Raw genomic sequence first — 20,520 nt, forward strand, 5'->3', positions numbered from 1 at the left:
AGTGCTGGATGACTGTTGCTAGGCAACAGATGCCCACAGTGATGATAGCATCATTTTTCTATGTGATCCTGCTGCATCTGTGCAGATATCTTAGGAATTAATAAAAAAAAACCTCAGTTTTTCCTTCAAGTGATTTTATTCTTGCACACTGAGATTTTGTTCCTCTCATTATTTACTCATATTTTTACCTTCTATGATTTTTTTTTTCTTGAATGCAAGAGCAAACTTATGATATCATCTTCTCGTTGCTATTTTTTCTCTTGGTCCCATTCATATTTTTAGAAAGTGATGTGGTCGGGGTTAAGGGAGTAGATAAGAATGTGAAGATATTTTTAGGGGGAAGGACTCACCGCAAATAGAGCTTGAAGTTCGTTTCTCCTGATATTCAGTCTTTCTACCACCTTGTCATGATTTTGGCTGTCCTAGTATTGGATCCCCACTCTGAGTGGTTTGTATGTAGACTTGGTCCTCTGTGTCTTCAGTTGCTTTGGCTAGTATGTCCAGTCACATATCACAGTGGAGAGGGTCTGTTTTGCAAAGACTAAATTTGCAGGCCTGTAGTGACTAGCCTGGCATGGTGAGTTTGCACTTCTTAGACTCGTTTACCAGCCACTAGCTTCCTCTTGGGGGAAGGAACGGAGCTCTGTCAGAGTTCAAAGGCATTTGAAATGTCAAGTTGAGGGATGGAAAACTTTCTGGCATAAAATGTGGAATTCATCTAAGTGGTAGTTATTTGTCAATGAACATGGGGGAGGGGGCTGCTTGCCTCTAGGGTAAATGTGTACTCGGAGGGGTTGAATTAGGCAGCAAAAAACAGGAGAACTTTGTGGAGAATGCAACATAACTGGGGTACATGAACTCTATAGAGATTATTCATTTCTCTGGGAGTATCCTGAGGAAATTCATGATTTCTGTTGGAGTTATGGCGTTTGGCGATAGGAAGAGAAGTTGCTTTCTTGCCCCTCGAAAATAAATTTGCTTGGAGTGTGGGGGTGCAATGCAGGGCAAGACAGCACTGTTGTCATTTTAGTAGCATTGAACATGAACTCTTTACCTGTCGTGAAGTGATACGAAGCAATTCTTTTCTGTATTCTGTATGTGCAGCCTGCGGGGCAGACAGTTTGTATGTTACTTTTACAGTTGTAAATGAATCAATCTACATGTACCAGCTTCTGTGCAAGTAAAGAGGAATGGTGTCCAATGAAGATGAGGCTCTTGGAAAAAAAAATTGAGATGGACTGCAGAGAAAAAAACTGCTTTTGTATGTTCACTCTTATAGTTGGAATTCAGGGGCTTTTCCTGATTATATCCTAATTAAATAACATGGTGTTCACAGATACCCTTTTATAGAAGAAAACCATTTTTAACTGCTGGAATGCCATTGGATGAGGGGGATAGTAGTACACTGTTGTGCATCTTTTTTTTTTTCTTTTTTTTTTTTTGCAAGTGGGCCCTCTTTGCTCTAATGGGATCATCAATCAATGCTATCGTGTCGTGCATTTGGAAAACACACGTGTGCATTGCCTAATGTGCTGTGGATGCGTGATGGTTCTTCCATTGTCGAAGCAACCTTCGCAGCTGACGAGAGGGAAAGAAAACGACTTGGTTATAGATGCACTCATTAAGTTTGCACATCATATTACATGTAGATACAAAAGTGGAAAATTGCACAGTGTATGCCTCCTCTTTTTTTTGTGTGTGTGTAAAATTGTAACAGTTCAATGTTCTTGACATAAGGTCATAAGGCCCTGAAAATTGCACAAGATCAGTACCTTGGGGATATTCAAGATTGTGCAGCATACAAGCAAAATTTGTATGAAAGATACAGTGAAGTCCTAGCAGTGAACTAGCGCAGAATAGACCTTACCCACACCAGAAATATTAGCTTAGAGATCGTTTGTAGTCACATGGAGAAACAATAGAATACGCAGCCTCACCCCAGGAACCTTTCCCTCTTATTTGAGATCAATGAAATATTTTTAAACAGCGTGAGCCAAACTGTGCAAATGTTTGGTATTTTTGAGCTCACGCCAGACAGAGCGTCAGCTAGGGGCCCAGACATTCATCTGAGCCAAGCGATAAGATATGTAATTAACACAGAGCTGTATTTGATTAAAGCCACCCTCCCCACAATTTTTTTTTCCTCAAGGGATGAGGTTTGATTGAGGAGAGTGGTGTGTGTGTGTGGGGGGAGGGGGGGGGGGAAGGTTTGCTTGAAGAGAGCAAGTGTATGGGGAGTGGGTGGGATATGGTTGGTATAGCTTTCAGTCACTGCCAACTTACACTCCCTGCACTGTACAATGTAAAATGGCTGTCTCTCCTTTTCATCTCTCCATATATTCATCTCTCCCTCTCCTTCTCTTTCCCTCTCTCCCTCTTTCTCTTCCCCTCCCTCCCTCTCTTTCAGTCTCTTTCCCTTCCCCCTCTCCCCCCCCCCCCCCCCTCTGTCAGTCTTGGTCTCATCATATTTCTGACTCTCCATCCATTCCCTGCTGGGCACAAAAGTATGGATCTAATTAATTCTTAATTGATAAATCTGCTAGTCACACAGTTCCACGTATGCCCTTATTCTACACACCCGCACACGTCATGGGGCACTCCCATGGCTGCCAGACAAGACGATTGCTCTGCAGTGGAAACGTGCTACGAGCCCGAACGATAAATTGAGTTTGGTTTGTTGACACAGAGCGAGGTTCCAATCTGCCAGATAAATGGATCGCAGGCAGCCACCATGTTATATCTCTGTCAGTAAGATATCCTAATAGTTGCTCAGCTAACCACATTAACCCTGTGAGGACCATGATCTTAAAACTGTAATGCTGTATCACATGCTACGGGGACCTGTGGCTGTGACATAGGTTAAATTCCCTCTAGGTCTGCTGGCTGAGTGTCGCCATGGACACGGCCTCGGCCAGTTCTCATGAGGTGTACTAAAGGGTCAACTCGTTCAAATGGAAGTGTTATGTAATAGGTGTGAGACAAGACTTCAGAGGAGGAAATAACTGGATTATTGCACTGGAAATGAATTTTATCCAGGTTAATATCATTAATCACACAAGTTCAATCAGAAAGAAGAGTCATAATGAGAGATCACATATGGTAGGCAGAGATATGTAGAGGGAGAGAGTATGCCACGGGAGAGAGAAAAACATGTATACGATGAGAGATGCTGAGAGGCATTAAAATGTGAAACGGGCCCATCAGCAGGCAGGCTTGTATTATATGAACTTAGGAAAAGATGTCCATTTCAAATGGTAATGTAATATTGCAGAGAAAGGCATTGACAAAAGATTGGTGAAATGAGAAAAAAAGTAGATATTGTTGCAAAAGAAGGCTAGAGGTAATGACCTCTTGCAGTGTTTGGAGACCAGAGAGAAAAAAAGTATGATGTAAAACTTCAGGTCCTCCGCTGCTGGGAAACATCTGTGCAGCTGTGTCAGGGCGGGGCAAGGCATCTCAGTGGGGTGGGGCAGGGTCGAGTATGGCCACTGTCCCCATCAGTCTCCTCCAGCCTCCAGACATCGGCATGGGAGTCCAGGTTGGAAAATTTGAGGGCTTGACTCTTTGGGATTGAGAGAAGAGGAGAGCAAGAGAATGAGAGAAAGAAGGAGAGATGGAGGGAGTGAGGGAGACAGTGATGTCAAAGTACTTGTGGTATTAGGAGGAATTGGAGAATCTGATGCAGGAGGGGGGAGGAAGGGGAAGTCCTCTCAGCTACCATGTGACATCACAATTCTTTCACCTGTCATAGTCATCTGCATTCCAAGAGGAGGCGGAAGAGGGGAAGAAGGAGGAAAAGAAGGAGAAGTAGAGAAAAGAAAGACAGACAGAGATGCATGTGTATAGACAGACTGACAGACAAGTAGACTGATTGATATGTACAGACTCAGAGACTGACAAACAGACACTCACTGGCATACTGACGGATGGACTGAGAAAATACTGTGAGAGACACAGACAAGAGACGACACAGAAAGACAAACAGTTGTAGATAGGGGTGCAGAAGAAGAAACAAAACATGTTTACTTGAAATTGATGCATAACATTCATGAGGAAATGCCCATGATTTAATGGGCACTTCTGCTCGCAGTGTGTAATATGTGCAGTGTGCAGTGTCTTCGTGCTCTTCATGTGTATACACCTGTACATAGTGATTGATAGATGCAATATAGAGGTGATGTAGAGATGGGACAGAAAAGTGTTTGTAGAAAGATGGAAGTGATCTGAAGAGGATGTACAGAGGGAAAAGAAAGAGGGATTTGGGAGTGGGATAATAAGTTTTGTTTCTGGCTTGTGTATGTAATGTCTGCTACTGCTGTAGACTGTTCAGAAAGGCATGACGATAACTACGACAATATGCTAATAAAAAGATGAGAGAGGCTGTGTTGCCGTCTGTTGGTTGTGAAGAAAGGACAGGATTTGGGTGGGAAGGATTTCACCTGTACCGACGAAGGAAGTGACGGACCCCTATGTCACTACAGTACCTCTCCTGAGGAAAGCCGCTAATTCAAACAATGCCGCCGACCTGAGAGGCATGGGGGAATGCTCCAGGGAGGCGCCAGAGAGGGAGAGCAAACTGGATGAGAGATGGCACAGGAGGAAGAGGAGAGGGGTTGGAGTCCGGTTGAGATGGGGTGAGGTGTAGGGAAGTGGGTCAAGAATGAGTAAAGAGGTGCAGCTTTGCGCCTCCTCGGGGAGCTCGGCAGAAGCGGAATCTGTGGAGATGGGCAGGAAGAGGGGGAACTTTGTGACCGGCGATTGGCCCCTCCCACCTCATATCCCTCTAACCTTGTCACAGGAAGAAACTTGGGAAGAAAAAGTGGGGAGGGGGGAGGGGATGGAGAGGGGGACAATAGGATGGAGGAGTCGTGATTTTTAGAAAAACTGAAAAAAAATAGTCTGTAGTGATTGTCAAAGAGAAGTGGTTTGTAATACTCGGCTACTCCGATGTAAATGGCTCATTTATCATTCCATTATTTGGCCAACATGTAGCATACTCTTCGTCTTTTGAATTGCAGCTTGCTGTATATATTTTTATGTTAATGCTGTCTGTACAACTTGTACCTTCTTATACTTGACTTACAGTGACTACAGGCTTACTTCATACGTGTACTGTGTTAATTTTTGTGTTAATAGAGTGAACAATATTCATTGTGTAGAATGACTACACAAATATGCATTACGAGCTACGATGTACTACGGTAAAAGGGTAAGCACCATCGCTGGCTATCAGGCAGAAGCCTGGTAGTCTAGTGGATTTGGTGTCTGTCTAGCAATCAGGAGGTCATGGGTTCAAATCCAGCCCTTGTGGGTATGCCCATGTTTTGGGTTTTTTTTTCTTCCAATTTCAAATTATGAATACTAGTCAGGACTACAGAGGATGGGCTGATATTGCTTTAACTTACATTTCTCATTGACACCTGCCCGTGTATACTCGGGACTAGTCTTGAACAGGTTTAAAAATGGGGCTTTAATATTTTATGTGGATGAAGGCCAATTTTTCAACCAATTTCACCATTGCCTTGTCACCAACAGTGATGGAAGTGGTAGTGCGCAGTGAGGAAGATGGCAGTGACTTGGTGTTCCCTGACCCCAACCAGCTGTCAGGAGACTGGCGCGGTATCACAGACTCCATCACCCTGCCTGCAGACTCCATCAAGGAGAGGACCCGAGATGGTAACAGACACCACTCCCTTTGAGTTTGCATCATGTTCAATAAAGCTTATGTCTTTTTGTCATACCTTTAGGTCAGCCAAAGACTGCTGTACCAATTTGAAGTGGGCTCAAGATGTGTTTTGTTTTTCAATGGGGTCATTTATTTACCAAGAGAAATGAACAGAAGTGAAGGAATACAAGTTTGAATGAAAGAGGCCTGATATAAAAACTATCAGCTTACTTTATCAGGCTACTGTTGTGTAGTGACTATTAAATCTGATATATTTTAGTTAGTCACCAGGATAGTTTTTTTTTGCCTTGGAAATTTGCATTGTTTTTAAATTTTTTTTTCTTCTATTTGTTGGATATGGGAATGTGGGCATGAGTGTTGAAGCAGTTAACTTTATTTAGTTATGTAGTACCTTAGATAATCCACATATTTGACAAATTGAATTTTGTTCATACCGAGAAGGCTTCAAAAGAGGACTATAGTACTGTGGTTGAGTAGGTGTTGTTGCCCAGTTTGTGTAGGATGTATATTTATTAGCACACAAAACCACATTGCAATTACACGTCCTCTTTTTCTCCCCCTTCCCAGGCAAAACCAAGATTGTTCTGTTGGCCTACAACAACATTGGCCAGTTCCTTGGGGCGAACTCCTCCCAACCGAAGGTTCAGCCCACCCTGATACCCAAGAAGCAGGTTGCTAGGCGACCATGCGAGGAGGAGGTGGTCAGGGAGGATCTCGGAGATGTGGTCAACTCGCGAGTCCTCTCGGTGTCCATCAATAATCCCTGGGAGACGACGCCGCTGTCTAAGCCGGTCAACTTGACCTTTGAACATAAAGTGGTACGCAACTGCATGTATCTGTAACTCTCCTAATGGTTACTTTTCTTCAAATCTGCATTTCTCATGACATCACATCTACCGGTGACACACTTACCACATAATGATATGCTACAATTCACTCATGTCATAACAAAGTTCTCATTACAACAAAATAAAAATTCAGGTCCCATAATGATCGATCACCTGTATATCTTTATGTACTTTACTGTTGGGCTTTAACAAAATTTTGATATTAAAAGACAAAAGGAAACTGCCGGATCTGAGGACTTGGTTATAATGGGAGTTGCCTGATTTTATGAAATGCATCTTGTTTCATGATCTAACATGTTACAGTTTGAAGTATTTTAATGTCCAACATGACAGTTGCTATGAAGGTTATATGCATTCAGATTGGGATACTAGTGATAGTGAAGGAAACTGGCGAGCAGTGAAAGTGGTACAGTTACATAACCTGCTCTTTCCTCTGCCCCCTTTTCCCTCTGTTTTTATAGCCCCCTCAAGATACAGTGTGTTGTACCCAATGTATTTCCTGTGAGCAAAAATAGCCCCCAAAAACACCCAAAAGAGAGGCAACATGCTGTATGTGTAACATGCGCTAGAGCAACCCCTTTCCGGCAGCGGATCGTAATTTTTAGCCTTCCAAGGGAGCTGCCAGTGGCACGAAATACTCAAATTGAATTTCCCCCACAATCTCTCTTTCTCTACTTTTTTTTTCCTCCTTCTCCTCTTTATGCAGACTGGCGACAATTTGACGGATCCAGTGTGCTCTTTCTGGAAGTTTGATAACGGGTGAGTTGTGCAAGGTGCAGGATAATGGAAGGCACCCAGAGTGTGATGTGTAGAGTTGTCTTGTGGCCATGTGCTGACAGGACTCTCATGGAATCGTACCCGATGTGAGATTCAATTAGCCTCTAGATGCTGACGATAGCGTCCAGCATGTGAAAAATTGAGAGAGAGAGTTTGATAGAGAGCAGTGGAAAGGGCATCTACTGACTGATTTCTGTGATCCTGATTGTAGTTGACACTTTGGATGAATGAGATATGGCGTATGATACGTATTTATGTGAGTTGCGATGGTTATCACTGTACAGCTGGGAAAGATGGGATCTTACAGTAAGTGACAATGTCGATGTATTTCAGGGTTCTATGCACTCTTGAATCTCACTTCTATACCTTGCTATGGCGATCAGATATGACACAGCAGTAGACATGTATGACTGCATGCATCGCATATAGAATCAAAAGACTCGAGAATTTGACCATTCAATTTCATTGTCTTTGGAGGACAGTATAGTCTTTATCCTGGGAAGCAAAATACATTGTATATGTTCATTGTTTATAGGCAACTTCTTTTTTCCTGTAGTTAAATCTAATAAATAATTAATTCAGATAGTATTCAATTCAGTTCAAACTATTTCTATTCTTTTTGACAGAATCTACAAAGTAATGACTGAAATAAATGGATATATGGATAAATGCAATTATCAAAGTGTGTTTCTTTGTTGTGTCACACAATAAAAAAGTGAATGTCATCATGACCATGATTTACTTCTTTCTGACCAGAACCAATGAATTCCGCAGCGGGGAGTGGTCGGGCCAGGGGTGCAAGATGGTGCATAACAATGCTACCCACACCGTCTGCTCATGTGACCACCTCACCAACTTCGCCATCATCATGAATGTCAAGGGAATGCCAGTAAGTGTAGTCCCACCTATTCAAACAAGCTGTGCTACATTATTATACCGATAGTTCTATAATAGTCAGTTGTACTGTATGAGGCATACATTCTGTAAGTTTGTATGGATGACAAATAGAGATGTCAACCGTTACTTGTGTGCAGTATTTTGTACCCTTTTTTTTTGCCAAAAGTACTCCAGGTTTCACGAAAAAATGTTTGACAAATTATAATACTGCACATACATGTATTGCAAGGAAGGTAAAAAATACTGTTTTTTTGCACCTTAAATAATGCCTTCTCAGCTCTCAGAAATACTGTATTGCTCTTTACAAAGTTAGCATCCTTGTGAACAAATAGATTTTGTAATCTGAGTGCTGTTCGGTCTGAAGGTACATTGCATTTCATAGCATCCTAGAATGTTTAGACTGGAAGCTGTGTAATAATTAATCATGACAATATAAGAGATGGCACTTACATTTATGTTGAAGCACAAGAATCTGCTTCGATAATCTAGCAGTTCTAGAGATGAACGTTGTGGTTGCAAATTGTCATTATGTAATTTCTTTACACATTGTCTGATGATTTCACCAATTTTTTAAAATTGTTACTTCTCAAACCTCTACACATCCACACATGAAGTTATAAGAAATTTTTGCAAATGTCATTTTTTTTTTCTCCCCAGATCGAGGGAGGACACAAGTTTGCCCTGTCCTTCATCACCTACTTTGGCTTCATCATCTCCATTCCTTGCCTCGTCTTGGCATTCATCACTTTCTCCATCTTCAAGTGAGTTTACTTCCCAAAATGAAGTCCAATGTATTCATTGACTGATTAATTAATTTATGTATTTGTCTGCATATTAATTTATACATTTTCTTGTTCATGTTATCTATTTAATTCGTTCATCTCTTTGATTTTGTGGGAGAGAAATCAAGGATTTGGCCAGAAACTTGTCATTATAGATGTCACATATTATCAGAGTTTGACATGTATTTGAAATATTTTCCCTATGTTATTAATTTTTTCCGCATTTAACAAGTTACAAGTTTGATTGATATGATGAGAAATGTCATTTCAGGTCTTTAGTAGAAGAAAGTTGGGACGAGGAGGTAGAAAAGATGCAGTGATGATTAGAATCCATGACATATCTTTATTTGATTGATAATTTTTTTTTTTCCATAAAATGTTTTCAGGGATATTGCAGAGCTTCCAAGTCTCCTTCATTTAACATAAGCAGGAGGCTCTGTACAAAACTTCAACACTTCATGGTGACTTTGCGAGGAAATAAAGAAATATCTCCTTGGGCTAGGAATTCTGTTTGAGATTCACTGAGATGCATTTAGAACACGTGTATTTTCGTGGTCTTTTCTTGGTACTTCCCTGAGTGTGATGACAGAATGTTTGCATCCTTGGTACTGGTTTAATCGAGCGCGTTGGCAGAATGTCCAAGGATTCCAACAAGAACAATACTAGAGTTATATACAATGTAAGAATGTCAGTAGGAGAATATCTTTGATTATTTCAATGGAACTTATGGAAACATTATCTTTATAGATTCTCAGGTTCCACAAAAAACTGATTTTTTTTTTTCTTTTTCAATTATGCCAGAAAACAAGTGTCTACATTGTGGGCTTATGCTGTTATGTAATGAGGGAGGAAGTGATTCCTTGTATTTTCATGGTAGACACTGATTTATGTCCGACCTTCAAATTCTTCTTTGATTTCCAGGAACCTCCAGAGTGACCGCACCACGATCCACAAAAACCTCTGTCTGACGTTGATGATTGTGGAGATTATCTTCATGGCAGGCATTAGCCAGACAGCCAACAAGGTAACTTTGTGAGACAACTGTCGCGTATGTCTTACTGACTCTATTAAGATTAGACTGTACCTTTCTGACATGCTTATGTCAGGCAGATGGTATGATGGAAAATCTGGTGTTATGAAAAAAAAAAGAAGAGGTAAAACCATCATTAAGATTGTACAAAGGAAGATTGTATTGTTGATGTGTAGAGTGGATTACTTTAGTGAATTGTAAGTGAATCGATCTTAAATGAGAGATGATTTGTGATGGTCGTTTTCACTTTTATATTTTACACTCAGGTGTTAAGTCAGAATCATTTCCATGAGAGACAAAATAAATTCACATCAGAAAATGTCAACAGTATCACACCATGCAATTTTTTTTTAATTTTTTTTTTAATACAGATCTAAAGACAGTAGATTTGTAGTACATTTGTACATTGATACATAAATCTCGTCATTGCTTTCTTTACCAACTGCTGTGTATGTTTTCCTACTGTAGAACTGCCCAATCTCCATTATATTGCAGGAAGCTCCCTTAGAATTAGAACATATTGTTGACAGCCTGGTATTCCTATACATTTTCTTACCTCCCCTCCCCCCCCCCCCCCCCCCCCCCTAGTCGACAGTACTTCAGTGTTTTTACCATGTAAGGATGTTTTTAAGGATATTGGTAAAGACTATAAGCTGGAAATGTATCTAATCTCACATTCATCTTTTGAACAATTCTGCCTCCTCCAACCCACAGACTCTGTGTGCCGTCATCGCCATCCTCCTTCACTACTTCTTCCTCTCTGTCTTTGCCTGGATGTGCCTGGAGGGGGTCCAGCTCTACATCATGCTGGTCCAGGTCTTTGAGTCAGAGAGCTCCAGGAGAAAGTACTACTATCCCTTTGGATACAGTGAGTAATCCTTCTTGTGGTTATATTTCATCAGCATTGTCTCACATAGGTACCTTTTTGTAATAGGTATATGGTTTTATAAGTTTATTCCATAAGTTATGAATTGTATGATATGTAATTCTGGTTATATTTCACCAACTTCGTCTCACAATGGTACATTATTATCATAGGCATATACAATTTTATGCTTTCCATCATATATTATTTGTGTGATATTGTGAATGTAGGAATTTTTCATTTTGCAGCTAATAATGTTTTTACCCAAAGAGGGTATCCAAGACATTTGTGACAGAGATGATTTTAGATGATTTTCCCAACTTTTTATGTAGGCTTATGCTTTTTTCTTCTATACATAAATGATTTCAAATTGCTCTCTAATAATCCATTTGGAAGTCTCATTCTGTAAATGAATACATAAAGGTGAAATGATAGTTCTGAGTTCAGTATAATGAGAGTTGTAATGAGCAATGTCATGGACGGTACCTGTATGGTTTTTACAGTGCAGTAAAGGAAAGGTTATAGACATTCAAGGGAACTTGTTAAACATAAAAGTAAGTTTGATTCCATAAGAGAGTAATATCTAGTAGATTTACAAGTGTTTCGTTGCGGTGATTTAAGATTCAGTGTCATTTGAACCATCGCTACCTGCAAACTGGTCAATTGTATTATATAAGTGTATGTGACAATCCGTTTGCTGGTCATTTCACCACACTTAGATTTATTGACATATTCCAAGCAGGACACATTGTAAAAAAAAAAAAAAAAAACAGGAACAAATGAGTAATGTTGGCAAAAGGTGAATTACAAATGTTTTGACACATTATGAATTAATTTTTTCCATCAGCGGATAATTTTAGAGCTAGACTCCCTCTGGAATTTATACTCACTTGATTTCCCTTGATTTGTTTCTCTTTTCACAGTTGTGCCACTTCTGATTGTTGGTATATCTGCTGGTATAGATTTTGAAAGCTACGGAACGTCACAATAGTAAGTACAGTGTATCCACTCAGTTGGGAACGACATACCTCATCGCAACAATTTTAGAATTCCTGGAGCTGAATTAGAAGGTTTTGGCACAGTGCTTGGGGTTTAGAATGGCATCTTACAGAGATCTGTGATTTTCATAGCTTATTTGATGTAAGATTTCTCTCCATTGAAGGGCCTACGTGTAGGTTTTTTTCAAGCAAATTTCCACAGTCTGTTGTATATAGCACAGTACTGCACACTGTATGTGCATGGCTTCTGAATAGTGTACTTCATTTCATGTGATATGCATTTCCTTATTGTACCATTACCTTTCAAAAGTAGTGGTATGTGTGAGTAAATTCTTTCATTTTTTTTTACACTTTTTTTCAATTAAAAAGATTTAATGAAAAAACAAGGACCATTTTGGGGGAAGGACAGTGGGAAATAGGTGGCATACATGTACATATTGTAAGTAGCAAAATGTGTGTGTGTGTTTTTTTTTTTAATTGTCTAATTTTGGAGATCTTCACATCTTTTTCATTTCATCTGTTCCTTTTCTTTCACTACAGTTGCTGGTTCTGTCAAGAGAGTAACATAAAGTGGGCTTTTTATGCACCCGTCTGCCTCATCATATTTGTGAGTATACTTACATGTACATTACTACGTGCAAAAGATTGATATTAGATATTTAAAAACTCCTCTTTTTCATATAAAAATATTGTACTCATAACAATCACCAAACAAGCATTTTGTGCTTGTATGTTGAAACTTGCACACGTGCTAATTCAACTTTGATCATGCCAATTTAGCTATGATCATTTTAAATATGCATGCAAGTGTATTTATTGTGTATTTAATACCAGGAACAGACAGTGATAAACGACAAGAATTGTAGCGACTTATTATATTATTGTATATTGTTGTATAAAAAAAAAATATACATATATTGTTGGATAAAAAATACATCAAAGGGTGTTATTTGTTGATATGTATGACTTACTTTTCATTTATTATCTACAGGTGAACATCTTATTCCTGTCCATGGCACTCTTCATAATGTGCAAACACAGTACGATACAGACGAACCCTAAGGAGAAAACACAAAAGGAGAAAGCGATGTGAGTATATCTGGAGGGCGCCCTTCTCTGGCCATTGATTCTTTTGATGAGGAAAGATAAAAGTATGTTTGCAGGTTGCTTCAAGACTGGCATCAGCTGGCACCATATTGGATGCTATACATACACAAAACTTGATTGTTAAGATCCAACAGGTGTTTTGAATACCTGTTCCTTATTTAATAGGAAGCTAATAGTGTGTGATATTTCTCTTTAACATCAAACAGTCTTTATATTTCAGTGAGGTCCTTGACAGACGAGAAGATTGTCTACTTCAGTGGAGTGGCTTCTGTTTTTTTTTTTTTTTTTTTTTTTTTTTTTTGCTCCTCCAAATTTCTCATGTTTTTGAGAGGAATTTCTTGGATTCTTCATCGTGAATGGCCTTCCACGTGATAATAATCATAGACTGCATATCAGTTTTTGTTTTCTACCATATCTTTGGGTTTCTGCACCGTCCACATGTCTGCAGTTATTTTTGATTCATTAATTTAAGACTAAACTTTTCCTTCTCTTTTTGAATACTTTGAAATGAAAACTAGAAAGAGAAAAGCAACCACAGTGACATGTTATTGGTACTTGTTTGTCTGTGCCGAACACCTTATCATCACATTAAAAAAATTGGGTGCCACATATGTGAGTTTCAATAGTTTGAAACTCTCTTTCTCCGATTTCTCTCAAACCAACTTAGGAATGAAGTTAGCTTTAATGACTTTAATTGGGTAACATCTTTGCCGCCTGATAAGGAGTTTGGCCGTAATTAAGGATCTTGTAAACATACCGTGTTGACATTCTACGCTTGTAAAATGTATATCTACAACTTGTAGACAGGAAACCATAATGTGGTAGAAACATGTCAGTAGCAGTGAGCAAGTGCTGTTTTTATGTTTGAAATTTAAGAGCAAGTTACGGGCAGACCGTGTTATCTGCTGGCAAAATTCTGCCATCAAAAGTTTCCTTTGGATTTGAGTTGGCGCATTGATGATGACAGTAACTGACAGATCTGTGAAAACAATTGCTTGTCAGCTTGCATTTAAACGTTTGTGGCATTCTGTCACTTAGCACATCAGTAATTTGAGAATGGAGGGGGGGGGGGGAGGGAGAGGGTTCTATGTGAATGTCTGGAATGGGTCAGAGTTTGTTAGGCTGTGACACACAGTGTCCTTGAGATTATTGGCATGCAGATGTAATGATTTGGGGACTGATTTTATCAGTCGTTGTAGCATAATTTGGACCACATGTGCACTCTAAAATTTAAGATTCAAAACAGATCGCTGGCTGTGTGACGGTAGGAGATTATGTCCATGGAAACATTAATTTGGTGAATATTCTCAAAGGCAGTGATACAACATGCACAGCTGCAAAGTTATACATGTACATTTCCCCCGCTTTCGGAAGGAAAGTGTTTGCATTTTAAAGTTGTATGAAGATTGATAGCAAAAACAGCAGAGTGCAGCAAATGAATAAATCAGTCATTGTGAGTAGCCATGCAATTTGCATGCAATACATCTGTTATTCTGTTATGTTTCATTACGGTAATAAAAATTGCACAAATCAATCCTATTAGAGGACTGCGGTTATGCGTGACATACTAGTAGTGTTGTGTCATGTTTTTAAACGCAAAATCTCTCCATCGAGATCTTGCTCCTTCTTTGGTTGAGGTACATGTACTTGTATCTGTGTCCCAGCATACCAGTCTGTGTACACTGTACCTGTGCTGTATTCAGTTGTAAGAGGCATCCAAACTATTATGGAGAAAATGAGAACAACACTTCTAGGGCTATTTCAGGATTCAAATTATTAGCCCCCCGTGGGTTAGACGTAATCAAGAAAATAGTATCAAGAACAAATTGACATTTAGCACTCAATTCTCATGATAATTGCTATTATCAGAGTATCACTGTTAGTGAGTCTGTGGTAGTTTTGTGGCCTGCAGTAACATAGATTGCTATCTCCCATCAGTTAGTTTATCACTGTTTTGCCACTCATGAAAGAACAAAATCTTGCAACAAGATTTCAGAGTGTATTGGAGGAATCCACACCAGAGTGCACTCAATCAGAGATGACATCTTTGAAGAAGTGTGAAAAACGCTCTGTTCCTCTCGACCAGATAACGATCGGCAAATTGGGGTCATTCCAGACCCCCTACCCCTGTGACTCGCTCCCTTCTAGAGTTGCTTTTTTAGAAACCACAGGACACGGCTGCCAATGACCCGTAGGAGGGATGTGGGGGGGGGGGGGAGGGGAGGGGGAGGAGGAGGAGGGGAGGAGGAAGGAGATAAACATGCAGGGAAGGGGATGGGATGAGTGGATGTAAAAAGGATGCGTGATTAATTTCTAGTCAAGAGTCTTCGGGGAGGAGATACGAGAGTGATCGCTGGGCATCTTTCCTGACAGGTTTTCCTTCAGACCCACTCATGAGCAGTGTTATCCCTCCTCAATCGTAATTAAATCCTTCTGAACAATTTTTTTTCCCCTCTGGTGGACATGCAGAGATTTGATCATTCCCACTATCATTTTTTGTTTTTCAGTGTGTGTGTGTCTTTTTTCTTGTCTGTCTGTTTTCACGTTTTGATTTCTATCAAATGTGTGACAGATCAGGTGTCAGCTGATAACAAATTGTCCGTGTGTAATGTTAAATGAATATGGTATTTATTTTTATCTGTCTTGGCATCAAAGACGTTGAACTTCTGTTTATGTTTTTTCGCTTCTTGTAACAAAGGTTAAGAGTCATTAAGGCCATTGGCATTACATACAGTGTATTGATATGCTGATCAGTTAGCTACTCGGCTCTTGAAATGTCTTGTTTATGAGTGCCTTGAATTTTTTTGCTTTAAAAAAAAAAAATCAAAGATATATTGGCTGAAACATGGATGAGCCAGAATTGACAAGTATTTAGGCAAATGACATTCATGCTCACCATGTTATGAATATCTTGCATATTTGCTCACACGTACAAATCTGATACAATGTTCCCTCTTTTAAGCTATTGCCTCTATACACTTGGGCAGGCAAGCTCTGTACAAAAGACTATATGGGAATTACAGAATCTTGTGGAGAATGAGTTGCAGGTTCATATTATGCATGCTTTGCAGGTTCACGTACATCGTGGACATTGATCGTGTCTAACACCGCATATTATGAGTTACAAATGTAGTGTTGCAGGCATGCATTTGACCCGAGTATATTTTTGGGCTATTCTCATTCCTTGATATTTTACCCCCACCCAAACAGCGGAGGCTACAGACGACTCTCGGGCCCTATAGCATTCCTCAGGCGTTCGTCCTCGGTTTTAAGCAGACGTGATGCCAAGAGAACTAAGTGTGTACACATTAAAGTTGTGTTCTATCCAAACCACTAAAAAGAAAAAAAAAATGAATATATACACATATAATAACTCTTCATCCCTTTTATTCTAATTCCATTCTCCCTCTCAACTTATTAATCCAAATGGTCTCTTTTCTTGGTGCTCTGTGGTGCGCTGTGGTGAAGTGCTGCTAACATCAATCTCAAAGTTTTGATTTACACCACACCCTGTACATGATGCATATAGGTTTCCATTTTTCCAGTATTATTTTGAGCCATCGCTTTATAGCACTTGGTACATTTTTAACACACAGGTTGCTATGGTTACTGATTAATGATGGGTTCCTATGTCAGCCTTGTATCATTCCTGTCAAAAGGTTTTTTTTTTAGTGGTCCAAAGTCAGAATGCAGAGCCCACATTACGTAATTTAATACAAGCACAATACCATGCTATCTCTAGCTCCAACAATAGCAGTATGTGCACAAAACTTTGTCAGTGCAAGTTACATTAATTCATGCCCTTGGACCAAGAAACACTTCTTGTGATTTGTTTAGTACCGCCAACACGTTTCTGGCTTATTTCTGAATGTTCTTTTCAGAACTGTCAAGACCACACTTGATGGTGATTTTGAATGACACCGCTGATTAGCTCAATGATTTGCTAGAATTTTGAAAGTCATTGTGCACACTGTGTGCTTGTATTCTCTGTAAAGTGGGCATAACATATTTGAATAAGCTGGTGTTTCTCTGGAAGGAATTAAGTAACTCCCACTCCAAGTCCCGCTTCATGTTCTTCACTGAATATTAACCCATTGAGGACGGGGTGATTTTGCTACAACACGAATTTCCCATAGACACTTGCCCGAGTATACTCGGGACTCGTCCTCAAGGAGTTCATATGATTAACATTTCATAATATATATCCTATCTAATGGAAGTGATTTTGTAGATCGACTCGATTCCCTATCTTACTTTATATTTCTTTCTAGGGAAATTGTACAGCAATTGTTACCCAAGCAGTAGCAGATGTTTATCTTCTTTTTATAAGAGCCCAAGACAAATTAATTATAAAAAAAAAAACCCTCAAAGTCAAATGTGAGAAGACCTTGAATGACCCAAAATTTCATTTTTCTCAGTGTATATGCAGTATAGATAATTCGTGGTCTACAAATGGTAGCTTTAGAGAACCGTATACTTTGATGGGTGCAATGATACCATTAACAATTTTCATGTCATTTCTATTTCTATTTATTTATTTTTTTTGTGTGTGAGATGGAGTCTAATTATGAGTACACATGTATCTCTTTTTAATAGCATCTCTTTCTCCCTGGGGTGATCTTCGGTGGAGAACCTTGATAATACAATCTTTTATTATGTTTTTAACCTTTTTCCTTCACATTCCAACAGGCAGTTTGCACCAGTTAAAACAGACTTTAAACCTAAAGTTTAAAGTCTGTTTTTGTATATAATACACTGTAAAACCACAAATTTTGGCATGCATGAAATTTTTGCAATATTAAAATGCTTTCAAAAGTTCTTGTTTACACTGTGCATTGAATGCCAGTGGCAATTCGTGAAAATTTTATGCGCGAATATTTCTGGTTTTACAGTAATTCACTGTGCTCTGGGGACTTCCCAATTTTCATTATCCTTTTCTGTATAGTTTCTTTAGAGATTTCTGTTTTAGGCACTAACAAAAAACAAAAACAAAAAAGGTGCTTGATTAACAAGTCTTTCCTGTCTCACATCTTCTCATTTTGTGTTTTATCAAATTTGTGTTGCGTCTTCTGACCTCCCTCGAAAACAGAGAGGTCGAACCGCTGGATCCTCCTTCCGAAAATACTGACAGACTAACGTAAGCACAGTGCCACATTTTCGTGTTCTGTTGCTGCATCCCTGCTTCCAAGTATTCATCATACATTCATTCATTCCCATGTTCTGTCACATCCTCGAAACCCCTGTGTCGTCTTCTAAAAACGTGTGTGTTCCAATTCTTGGTGTTACGTGTGCAGACATAATAATGAAGAACTTACTGTGCAAGATGGATGTGTTTTTTGTTGTTGTTATTTTATTTTTGTTGGTTGGTAGTGGGGTTTTGATTTTTATTATTATTGGTGTGAGTTTGAGTTCATTTGAGTGGAGGAGTAGTAAACTTGGCTGTGCATTTAGTATTTTCTCCACTCTGTGGAGGCATGTATTCCTGTTTATAGTTTAGCAGACAATCTGTTGATTATCATAGTTTCATAACATGTACATTTGTACACTGATTGTTTGTGTGGTACTGTGCTGTGATATCTGTTAATTATTTAAAGCGGAACGTGCCACCTTTATGACAGATGATTATGTTTATCAATGTCAGGCACAAAAAGTGATGATTAGCCAGAAATTTCATTTCATTTTTTTTAAACCATGGAAATTTGGGAATTACAGACAACAGAATAATTTCAAAACATTACTTGCTTCATGTTTGCTGTTGTCATTTTTTTTAATGGACACCATCAGTCTGTTTGTCATCCTGTGAACATTGATAGGAACTATAAAAATAACTCTGAACAGTATACTTGATATGGAATCTCAGTTTAGGGTAGAGCTAGTTGCAATTTATAGGATATTTCAAACAGATTTCTCTTTTTGTGGAAAATAATTTTTGCTGTGTGTTGGCCTTGTTTTTTCATTTGTTAGATATAGTTGAACAGTGAAACTTCAGTTATCAGTAAACAATTTTCCATGATTTATGTTTTTATGGTAGTGGTCTATATGGGCAGGGCTTGACATTAACATCTTTCTCTATTGGTCCTTTGGGCCATTAGGATAATTGAATCTGAAATGTTGTTCTGGAAAAGGAATGTAGTGACACTAAATGAAATGAAACATAGCAACTGATATACTGAGGGAAAGTTCTAATTGCCATTTTGAAATGGAGAGTTTGCTCAATAGTAGATCTTTTTCTCACAGGGGTAAAGAAATTGATTTCGAAATGTGAAATACAACGATGTGTGTCTGTGAAATTTTGTGTTAATGCAAAGCACTGAATGAAACTTTATGAAAGCATGTGGATTTGTACTATGGTTTTGGTCTTTATTGCATGCTCTGTCTAGTAAATTCAAAACTACTTTTTGCGATGAAAAAAAAAAAAAGAAGGATTTATCATTTAGACATCTCCGATCCATATGCCACTGAGTAGTCTGCTAAAGACATTATTTTCTGAACGCGTCAGTGCCATTGTCATGTTGTAAATTGTATATTCATGCACACCATGTACAGTGATACACATGCCCGCATACTCATACCTATCAATTGATGCAGATTAGCCCTGTAGAGTTGAATCATGTCCAACTGGTGTCTGCACACCATTCCATATTTATCCTCAATATATAACCATCATGTCCACCGCTCCAGAGAGAGGAGACTTCCCAATTTAAATGTGAAAGAATTGCTTCTGTTCAAAATTTATATGGATGAGCATTAGTATGTCTGGAGTCGGCTTCAAACTATCTCACTTTCAGAACTAAAAATGAAATTGGCAGAATTGAATGTGTATCAAGACATATCAAACAATTCTCTCGTCTGAGAACTGCACACTTATAATGATGCCTTTGATAGTTCTGGTGATTGGAAATAAGTAGTCAAATGTGAAATGCACGGTCCAGCAGCTTTGTATACAAATAGTATATATTCTATGCTTGTGCCTGAAGTACATATGTCACCAAATGTCACTTGCACTTAAAAAAAAAAAAAAAATTGAAGCTGATTTTATTTAGGCCGAAAAGAATGGATGAACGTATCTTTTTCTTCTTCTTCTTCTTTTTTTTTTTTAAAGTCATGACAAATTTAATATGAACCATTTAGAACCAGCCAGATAAATTTGCTCAACTATTCTTTCGTGGCATTGTTGAGCAAACGATTAAAGGTAGATTTTCTTGCTTTTAAAGGCAATTAGGAAGAAAATTACTAGAGCGTGATTGTGTGTAATGAGAGATCAATCATTGTCACATATTTGATGGTTTGATACAAACAACTCCTTTCAGTCCATATTCTACATCATAGTCGAATCATAGCACAATATACAATGCACCTACTCCATTGATGATTCTCATGAACCACCCCATTATTACTTCCTTTCTCTGTATAGGTGGCCTAGCCACCTGTAGCCATACACGTAGTCTTCTCTTCAGTGAATTCCTCCTTCATGTTCCCTTATTAGATCTCTTCACCCTATCTATCTTATAGCCAGCCATCATTTCAAAT

The 20,520-nt window shown here is 38.9% G+C and overlaps 1 protein-coding gene across 1 annotated transcript in view; it reads left to right on the top strand.

Moving 5' to 3' along the window:
* Positions 1-20,520, top strand: part of LOC140237313 (adhesion G protein-coupled receptor L2-like) — a 60,124-nt gene that overhangs the window by 18,605 nt on the left and 20,999 nt on the right. The window contains exons 6-16 of the mRNA XM_072317252.1: positions 5,536-5,676; positions 6,254-6,504; positions 7,241-7,293; positions 8,068-8,200; positions 8,866-8,969; positions 9,912-10,014; positions 10,735-10,888; positions 11,809-11,875; positions 12,424-12,490; positions 12,875-12,972; positions 16,201-16,287. Coding sequence (XP_072173353.1) covers positions 5,536-5,676; positions 6,254-6,504; positions 7,241-7,293; positions 8,068-8,200; positions 8,866-8,969; positions 9,912-10,014; positions 10,735-10,888; positions 11,809-11,875; positions 12,424-12,490; positions 12,875-12,972; positions 16,201-16,287 — 1,258 coding nt within the window. The remainder of the gene's footprint in view (positions 1-5,535; positions 5,677-6,253; positions 6,505-7,240; positions 7,294-8,067; positions 8,201-8,865; positions 8,970-9,911; positions 10,015-10,734; positions 10,889-11,808; positions 11,876-12,423; positions 12,491-12,874; positions 12,973-16,200; positions 16,288-20,520) is intronic.

Source organism: Diadema setosum, chromosome 13 (genome assembly GCF_964275005.1).
Source record: "Diadema setosum chromosome 13, eeDiaSeto1, whole genome shotgun sequence".
Taxonomy (NCBI): domain Eukaryota; kingdom Metazoa; phylum Echinodermata; class Echinoidea; order Diadematoida; family Diadematidae; genus Diadema; species Diadema setosum.